This window comes from Ptychodera flava, chromosome 3 (assembly GCF_041260155.1).
Source record: "Ptychodera flava strain L36383 chromosome 3, AS_Pfla_20210202, whole genome shotgun sequence".
NCBI lineage: Eukaryota > Metazoa > Hemichordata > Enteropneusta > Ptychoderidae > Ptychodera > Ptychodera flava.
Genome location: NC_091930.1, coordinates 16,372,905 through 16,383,432, shown reverse-complemented (window position 1 = coordinate 16,383,432; position 10,528 = coordinate 16,372,905). Strand labels below are relative to the sequence as shown.

General features: G+C 35.0%; 1 protein-coding gene across 1 annotated transcript; it reads left to right on the top strand.

Moving 5' to 3' along the window:
* The first annotated feature begins 1,005 nt into the window (after positions 1–1,005).
* Positions 1,006–3,403, top strand: LOC139125132 (polycystin-1-like protein 3). The gene is made up of 5 exons (XM_070691241.1): positions 1,006–1,087; positions 1,375–1,499; positions 1,758–1,986; positions 2,542–2,633; positions 3,036–3,403. Exons 2-5 carry the CDS (start codon positions 1,485–1,487, stop codon positions 3,105–3,107), a joined length of 408 nt encoding a protein of 135 aa, XP_070547342.1. The 5' UTR covers positions 1,006–1,087; positions 1,375–1,484; the 3' UTR covers positions 3,108–3,403.
* Positions 3,404–10,528: the final 7,125 nt, after the last annotated feature.

The following is a 10,528-nucleotide window of genomic DNA, read 5'->3' as shown; positions in this document are numbered from 1 at the left end:
GTATGCTTTCGTTTGAGTAGTCCTTTTGAAGAAAATGTGAATTTTGTTCAACTTGGACAATGCATTGGTTTGGGGGCTTTTTCACTTCCTTTTATAATTTGAAAATATTAAGCGTCTGACTTTGTATATAATCCAAGGAAAAACATCGTTTCCCTGCGATCTTTACTAATCAAACGTACGGATTCAGTCACGTGATATGTCACAAGATGTCTCGCACTCCACTATCCCGACGCTAAATCAAGTCATGTATCGATGGTTAGGTATTCTACTCCGAGGTGAACCGTCACTCGGATCAAAATTATTTAGAACACTTTGAGTGTCGTGACTTCCTGAAAAAAATCCTAAGCTTCCGATCTGGATGAGTCTGAAAATGATAGCATCCACACGAAGTCATTGCTGGCCATCACTATGGCTACAGCGATCGCCTCTTACGCTACCATGCTGCCTATTTTACACCTGAGAACACGTCGATTTTGGCGTCTTGGGGACCAGAAATATCATCCTGTCATTTAAAGTGAATTGTCGCTAGCCCTGCCTTAATTTGTTAAAAACTATTGCAGTATTGGACAGTTCCGATCGCTATAGATTAGTATATTCGAGTTAGAAAAGAAGCTAGCAAAGGGATTATACATTACACATGTTTATATCAACTTTGAGTGAATTGTGCTGGTTCATAAAATAATGGTTGCAATATGCAGTGTCAACTAAATTCGAGAGGATTTTGACATCCAAAACAGGTCGCCTGTATTCCCTCTTTCTCCAAAGTATTATTAGTTTTGCTCCTTTTTGCAAATAATTAATCTAAATCGTAATGAAATGGGAATATCTACAGACAATGGTGAAAGGAAGTCTCATAGTATCACTATAGGTACATGAATCTACTTGTTGAAGCCATAGCTTACGATGTAAAACACTACATTTCTTTGAGAAGTTGGTTCTGCTGATAGGTTTGTTTTGTTTTTTTTCTTTTTTTATTCAGATATTCCGCTTGGGACATGAGTGGCACCAATTTTAAATACGTCGGACCAATTTACAACTGACATATTGAGTTTGTGGTTTAGCAGCGAAGACGGCCAAGTGATCAAAGGTGGGTTTCGTATCAAAACCTGTCCATACCGACACTACTTCAACACTAGCTATTGAAGATCTATGTACATCATTGTTTGTCACACCAAATATATTTCCCAGTTATGCCACACAACCAGTAGTTTGTTAAAATTTCCTTTGTCACGAAACGCCAAGATTTGTGTTTTTGTCATAAATGTGTACCAACATCGTGTGACATTATTGTATTTTTTATTAGCTAGATTAAATCTTTGTATTATTCTACATCATACTTCACTTTTATTTGTTTTTAACTGGAACCGATTTCAGTACAAAATACAACACAAGACATTGAGGTATGGCTCGGCAATCGTCAAACACCAACAAATGAAACATTTGTTGTGGGGCAATATGTTGAGATTGACGCTACTACACATTACATGTTTGAGATTATGGTAAGTCGTTGTACACTCGTTTCTACCTCATATATGTTAGCCTTCCAATATTCCAACCTAGTTCAATGGACAACATTTAAAATAACTCCTTATTACCTTTGTTATTTTTGTCTTTGTTATATTCACAGAGAATAACAATGATTTGAAACGTCGTAAATTACTTTAATTGTACCTCCCATTGTATTTATCAACATTTTTTGAAAGTCTGTCTCAAGAACAGAAAGTTTTTTTAAATGCACATTATGTTTAATATTTCAGGCTTACAAGCCCTTCCACGCCATTCAAATAATGCTGGCCTCGTCTCACCCTGTCTTTGAGAACACCACGACATATGTGCTACCTGAATTACCAAGGAACGCCAGTACTCTGAATGATTTCCAATCGTCGAGTGAAGTCATCTTAAACGGAAGCTATGCTAGTGTATTTCTGCCGGAAGAAGAGATCACCAAGGCCGGAAGTTTCTATGTGGCTTTTGACCTTATCAACAGTACGTTTGAATGCAAAAGTTAACTCCTAGTCAGATCTCTCTTACAATCTACGATGAATGCCACCGAGAAATAAATCTTTTTATATTTGGCTTCAACTGGAATAATTCTAGACTGGTACTAGGCTTAATTTATCTGAAAGTGTCGAAGGTCATGTGATGTGATTTTCTCATTTTTATACATGAACTTTAGGGTGCTTAAAATTTAGTTATCGATTTTTTTATTAAAAGATAAATTAAAGAGAAAGACAGAGAAAATGATGTTCACATTTCTCCTGGAAAATTTTCTCAATTTCATTAATTCGAAATGCTTTTAATGTTCCTTAATAGTTACAGGGTTCTTTATTTCCAGAGAGAGAAGATACGTGACGTCATTGCATGTATTTATCTACTGTCGAACATAAAATACGGCTAGTGCACGTCAACATTCACATATATATATATTTATATAGCACTTCGTGTTTCCCCTATGAATAATAATCAATAACTGTTCCACTCCATCGCGAACATCACGACTTTTCGCAAGCTATCATATCTGTGTTTTACGTTCATCTTAAGGTCATGGAGTTGAGTTCAGAGTATCAACCACCCAGCACACATGCAGTTACTCTGATGACAACACCTACAACTGGCAAAATGGTGGATGCAAGGTACGTTTTTCATATTTTCTTGTGCAAAGTACCCATTTTGTTGCATATTCAACATTTCTTGTAAAACGAGCCTGCGCAAGCCATACGTGATGGACAAGGCAGGTCAACAAGCAACTCTCAATGTATTTCAAAGGCGCCATTAAAATTACTTTTTAGAACCAGAAGACAACATGTTGAAAAGGTTTTGTCCTGGTTAATTGACCGAGAACGACAATGTATGTGTTCTCTGCATGTATCATTTTATCATAATAACAATTGAATCAATATTCTTACTAGTAATGTTGAAAAATGTCATCAATACTGTTTCAAAAATACATGTCCGTGCGACTGTTTGTTTTATAATTCTCTATAGTAATTCTTTGTTTATGAAAATCAGACGCATGTTTTTAACTTGTCTTGCAGGTATCTTCGAAGTCCAACGTCAATTCAACATTGTGTTTGTGCAATCACCTAACCACGTTTACCGCCGCGTAATATGGAGTACGTGTTATGTCCTCTTCTTGAGGTTCCGGTACAAGCATACGACCCTATCAAAAAACGAACTCCCTGCAAAATCCAATGGCCACATTCAAGTAAATATTTTCTTACAGCATAAAAATTAGCTGATACGATAATTGTAATTTTTCATTATTGTTTACATAATGATCGCGTAACAGTCCAGTGAATTGTTTCAAAAATTCATATATTTTAATGTTCGCCGTACAAACCATGCTGCATTTCTGGTTTTTATTACTACAATTGGCAACATAACGAGTTCCAGAAGTGTGTTACACATGCTCGTATCTGTTCAAATATTTTTGCTGATTCTCACGGGTGTTAGAGTTAGCGTCACCAGTGTGAAAATTGTGGCGTTCTATGAAAATCCCGAACCGAACATAGAAGGATTTAGACAACAGCTTTTGTTTAATGTCTGACAACTTGCTGGGGAATTTTTTCAGTTTCAAAACCATTCATTTTGGCATTAAGCTTTATATCAAAACTAGAAGTATAATTCAATTTATTTGTTGTATCATGTTGAGTACACTGAATTTCATCAGCCTTCTGAGTTTCATTCATTTGATTACTGAGATTTAGTTCAACTTCAAGTTTGATGAGTATGACACGTGATTATATACTGTTTCTATATTCACTGAATTTACGTAAGAACTAATGTATCTAAATAGGATGAACAGTATTAGATGCGATGTATGTTACATTTTGGTGAACAGTATTGGATGCGATGTATTTCCACTTTGGTTATATTTTATGCTTAAATGTTGATATTGATGGTACATTAATTCTTTAGTCGTTCAAGTAATTGCCGATTTTGCAGTAGGCTAAATTTCAACACTGAAGATAAATGCTATAAAAAGGTTTCAAACGTCAAAAGTTAGCCTTGCTTTGATTTTATAGACAAAGAATTGTTGGTTAGAGGTATTGGTGGTTTTACGAGATTTAGTGATTTTCACCGTCATTTTCATATATTTCAAAGCATCAAAGTATATGCAGATGTTCTAATGGGAAATTACATTGCTCGATGCTTATATTTTAGTCTTCATTACATTATTATTTTGTTCTAGAAGTGATTCGTCCTTTTACTTATATATCATTGATCAATATTATTTCATATTCGATATATTGCTAAGGCAGATTATCGCAGAAGAAATATCTTTCATGAGAAACTATTGATTTGTTGTAATAGCCATGAGACAGATTATTACAGAGAAAACGTTCATGGCTTTCAGAAGAAGAACAATGACTTATTACCAAGAAGTGATTATTACGGTAACATCACTATTGATTCAAAATAAGCAAACGTTAGAGAGACAAGACTTTCTTTTTATTTAATGTTTTATTAATTTTTCCGTAAAACGTTTTATAAATATCAACATTTCGAGTTTATGCACTTTTTACTAAGTAAATAAACACCTATGATATTATGGTCACATGTTCCCCTATAATTGTTGTGTTGTAATACATTTATTGTTAGACAGAGTGGTCGACATGTGTTTCTGATACGAATTTGCATGCGAGGTTGGTCATGCGTTGAAAATGGACATACGTACACTGCTCAATTCATCACGTCACGAACAACAGAACGATTAAGTCCCATTACAATCTAATGAAGACATTTTCATAGCCCATGGACGTCTAATCAATAATGGCGTGCTAACGGGAGCCACAATAATCCTGTAAGCGGAAGATGTGGGTAACATTGGTATCAAACATTGCCTTCCAAAAGGTCCGAAAGAGTTCCGTGAACCTCCTCTTAATACCGATTTATACATCTTGAAATCTATGAATCTGCCTGTTAACTAACTCTCTCTCTCTCTCTCTCTCTCTCTCTCTCTCTCTCTCTCTCTCTCTCTCTCTCTCTCTCTCTCCTCTCTCTCTCTCCCCGGACGAACAGACGGACGGACGGACGGATGGATAGATGGATGGATGTATGCTATTGTCACTTTACAGGACTTTCAAACCAGCGGGCACCAATTCGGAACCTTCCTAGCCTTCTCGTGGGAAGGTGAATAATGCTCCATGACGAAATTAAGTTTTTTTAAGTTGAAAAGTGGTTCAACTGTTGCAGGAATACAACTTTAAAAAGATCTTGCAAAAAACACATCTAACATAGTGTATTATGCATGATCCGCCCGCTGAATTTTCACCAACCTTGTACACATTGCTCTCGCTATGTTAGCAGATTACAATTGGACTGTAGAGTACTGTATGCCTTTATGGACATGCAGGCATAAGACTACAATAACACATCGTTTAGCTTTTCACCTGTATAGGGTATATAAAAAATATCTTCTTAAAACCTTCTTGATCTCTAGATAATAAACCATGTCTTCTTTCATGGAAATCCTCGCCACCACTCTTCGCCCTTGCCCAGTACTGTACTTGTGCATGAAGCCATAGAACATACACAAACTGTAGGCTAGCAAAAACGAAGGATAATGCAATTAAACAAACGTTTACTCTAACCGTACACACATTTTTCTTTTCTCGTTATTCAATTTTGTGGAACTGTAGGAGTTGAAGGTCTAAATCTTTAGAAAGGCATTACTTTCTTTAAATCGATTAAAAGAATCATCGACCACGTGATGGACAGCGCCAAGTTATAAAGTCTAAAAAAGTTCAAGGTTCCTTGGGCTTAAATAATTTAAAACTGATGGCAAATCAGCATGTTTTTCAAATATTTATTCTCGTTTTCTCTCATATTATTGTTTGATAACGACATTCATTTTATCAGAAACTGGTTATAACAGGTCCTGTCAACTGGTCCACATGAAATTTATGGTAATCTTAATTAGTTCCAATTCACAATGTCCTTCAAAGTGGCGTCCATTGTATAAAATAATAATACTTTTTATGCTCATCTCAAATTTAATTTTGAAAAAGTCAACTATTACGCTATTTGTCAGGGCAAATGTAAATCAAGGCATAAAATATGTATAGGCAAACGTACAATAAGAGGGCTGATTAACTACCGTGTTCCCTGCCCTCTGTTTGCATCATTTACCATGATGAATTGAAACAGAATAATTGAGTTGGATCTATCATCATATTAGATCTACATAAACGACAGTCAGATGTTTATGTTTCTATAGATTAGTCAAATATATAATACTGAAAATTTGATGCTGATAAATGTAAGGCCTTTATCCATCACCCAGGCCCTATGAAGTCTTGAATGTAAGCAAGGAATTGACAGATATTATTTTTTTACGTTGTTCAAAGGACGCTGATCGCTTGACAAACATGAACTACTCATAAAACCATATTGAAAGTAAACGTCATGATCAAATCGAACCTAATCGGCATGGGAATCCCGTTAATTTTGATTTGGGTAATTGACATGATCTCTACTTCCGGATTCACACTACAGTTGAGCCTGAAAGCTCAGGATGTTAAGTAACTATTGCAAAACTCAAATTTATTGGCTGAAAGTTTCCAAGAACATGACACATTAACAATTGCCGTGCCCGTGTTATTTGGTTCGACATGCGCAAACAGACCAATTAGGGTGAACGTTAAATTCACACAAACTCTTCAATCAAGCGATATTCACGACTCACTCGGTCAGTCAAGCTGATAGTTTTTCAAAAATTAATGACGTGAAATACCGCTTTTTATACCGTTAAAGCGGGGGTAAATATAGAAAGAAAGTGAGTTAATTAGCAAAAGCTTTTAAATCCATCCATCCATCCATCCATCCATCCATCCATCCATCCATCTATCCATCTATCTATCTATCTATCTATCTATCTATCTATCTATCTATCTATCTATCTATCTACCTGAAATAAATCGAATGATATGAATATTGTTAAATTACTTGTAACTTCTGATAGACACCTGTCTAGCTAGACTCATACGCATTGGCAAACTTTATGTCATTGAAGCACAGCACATGTATGTCTGCCAGTTCTCGTCCTGTTGTTTGCTTAATCTACTCACGCAAATTTCACCATTGCCCCCTGTACAGAGTGACAGAAACAAAATGTAATGTTCTAATAAAGAAGGGGAAACTGTGAATTAAAGACATCTATGTTACCTGATCCTCCTCGTAGTTCGCATTCAACGGACTTCCCTTAACTGTGAAAATTTAACCATGATTCTGCGTTAGTCGTTTTATATGTCCGAGTTGACAGGAGGTGAAATCATAAGATGTACCTGATTGAAATCCACTTCTGTAATGTTTTAGCTATAGTAAAGTGATCTGGTAAATTCTTGATCGGATTCGAAGTCACAACGTATGGCAAATAGTCACCTAGCCAGGACATCACAGTCGATACAGCTCCGCAAAATCCCTACACTTTAAAAAAGGAGTTGTCAAATAATTGACGAATTTTTGACAGTGACCAGTCTACTCGTGTGAGATCTGAAACAGTCACACACATATATGCATACTCCATTCCAAACAAAGGTAAGTTTTTTGACGTTTCAATGAAAATAATGACAGTCGGTTTGGATAGTCCCTTACCACTTATCTTTTCCACTTGCAAACCATTGTAGATTTTTTTTGGTAAAATGCGCTAGAAAAGCGCACATGCTTTAAGTGTCACATAAGAGCTTAAACGATGGAAGTGTAAAAGACGTTTTGTGCTTTGATTAAAATGCTTTCAGTTTTATTTCCGTAAATCTTGTCTGCTTAATGATGTGTCTTAATGCAATAACGTTAAAAATATCGTAGAATAACAAACAAATGATGGAACAGTAGTGACATTAAGGTTTATGGTATAACGCGCCTCTGGGACAGATATTCGGACTCTCAATTTTTTACAATTCTTTTCTCATCTATTACTTGCGAGGGATCATTTAAAGCTCTTCGAGAAAGAAAACTATGACTGTCTTAGTTTTTCGTGAAATTCGTAAATTTTATTTTTACTCCATTGAGTTAACACATGAGTGGTGGATATTTTGAATTTTAAATATCGCAAAAATATTTCGTAATTCACTGGACAAAATGCTAAGTATATTTAATATGTATATTGATGTATATGAAATAATCGCATACAAATCCATAATCCAATGACAGTAGGTCAGAATTCGCAAGACAATAGTTGTAAACATAGACACAAAACTGCACAGAACAGATAGTAAATATACGGTACACAAAAAAAGTCATATTCATGAAAGAAAGATATATGGACCTCTGGCCAGAAGACCAAGAAGTGATGTCAGGTGTTTCGAAAATAGTAAGCGCATCCTGCCCCACATGTGGCACCCGCCATATATCAATCTATAAGTCAGATAGGCAGTGGTCACTAACTAAGGCCTAATGTCACCGATGCCATCAGTAATCATTTGTCGAAGAGAGATATTGTATTTATCTACCAGCTTGCGATACCTGCCAAAAAGCGTTTGAATGTAGAGACAAGTCTTGCTCTGGTGTAACCTTGATTAACAGTTTGTAAAAGAGATGTCCATGTCTCTCTACAAAATCACCATATGAACGGCATGCTCTAGCATATCGAATAAGCTGGGAAATGTATACCCCATAAGCTGGTGAGAGTGGAATATTACTTATAAGGTGTGGAAAATTGATGATACTAAAGTTGAAATCATCGCTCTTGTAATATAGCCTAGTAGAAAAATGACCATTAGAGTCAAATTCAAGTAAAATGTCCAGTTATGAAGCAGAAAAGGCCGTTTCTTTAGTTTCTTTAATCTGCAACACGATATTAATTGCATACGCAACGTATATCTTTGTATATGGAACATTCTAATACGTTGATATGCGTAGAGTATATATATGCAAATAACGAGTTTACGTAATGCAGATCTTTGCACAACAAGTGTACACTGTAGTTTTGCATTTTATTGGCATATGTACGTGTATACTTAACGCATTTGACACATCTACAGAATCAGTATATGTGTATATATATTGTTGTATATCAAGCATTTTGCCCAGTGATTTGTATCACAAGTTCCAAACTTTGCAAGGTGATTCCTGATCTTAACTGTTGATTTGGTAAGAGAATGGATGAAAGGTTTTTTGAGTAATGTCTGAGCAAAATGTTAAGTCATTCACTTTCTAGGCGCACAATACATTAATAATGGTAAATTTTTGTGTAGATGTAGGTAGCAAATGCTGAAGGACGGAAATGAGAATTTTTAAATTAGTTTCTTAAAGTAGTTTGCAAAATATTGTCTAATATATTTGAGACACACACAAAAATGAGCTATATATTGCTGAGTCTCGAAATGTACAAGTTTTGGGAAATAAAAAATATTGCAACATACATTGGGCGGAAATATATATTTTTTGCATTGTTGTATTATTTTATTTTTTTATTTTTTGTACAAATAGCAACTTTTAACATGGTTTACCTTCAAACTAAGAGTGTTAATTGGAAGTTTTCATTTTATGATATATACACAGTGAAAAGAAAATGTATTTTCACTCAAACTGTCATATATATATATATATATATATATATATATATATATATATATATATATATATATATATATATATATTACCTTTTTCAAAATTATAGGAAAATTATGATCACTTTCTTTATTCTTTCTTTTAAATGTGCTAAATGTCGTTAAATTAAACAATAACGTGCAAGTACATTTATAATTCCTGGAAATAAACTGACAGCAGTGGCTACTATATCTACTTAGCATTCATAGATGTTGTAGTGCGGCTTGCTCTATGCCCTGCTGTTCATAATCGATGGAGCTTGAAATCGAATGCTGGCTCGAATATTTTGACCCGATTTTTGGCAGGCCTCACAACTTTCGCGGAGGGATAGGATTATGTTTCAAAAAAACGAAAAAAACCTTCAGCTTCAGATTTACTTATACCACCATACTAAACGTCCTTCAAATTTTGATAACCTGTGTCGACATCTTAATGTTTAAATTGTTCGCTCTATAAGTGTTACAATAAACCATCCCTTGAAGGGGGAAATGATATCAAGGAGTGATACGGCTGTTATCACCCCTAAGCAACCAACGTTTTATGAGTACAGCGATGAGCAAGCAAGGTCGATTTCAGTTGATTTCATCAACAATTTCGGAACGTCCGTAGGAACACAGCCATAACCAAAGTATGCATGTATGATAAAGGGGTTATTACACGAAGTTTAGTCAAGACCGAGTCGTATTCTCGTGAATCTGTCCGCATTTTGACTCGTTGCTGCGCAAGTCGTTAAAGTACCGACACATCACTGGAATACGACGCGGTATCGATCAAAATCGTGTAATAATCCCTAAATATTAACATTCATTCTACAACAAAAATCCTTAAATATCTTAATGAATAAACAATAATTGTACTACTGATATCAATGTTTGAGCATAACTATAAATTGCAATATATGTTTAATGTAATACAGTACATTATATTAATATTTAGGTTCTTGCGTAATTCATGGAATATAGGAATTTATTTATAAGCA

Excerpts from the sequence above, each read along its gene's own strand:
- LOC139125132 (XM_070691241.1), top strand. Across the intron at positions 1,987-2,541 it reads GGCTTTTGACCTTATCAACA|GTCATGGAGTTGAGTTCAGA; the intron begins GTACGTTTGAAT and ends GTTCATCTTAAG. Across the intron at positions 2,634-3,035 it reads GGCAAAATGGTGGATGCAAG|GTATCTTCGAAGTCCAACGT; the intron begins GTACGTTTTTCA and ends CTTGTCTTGCAG.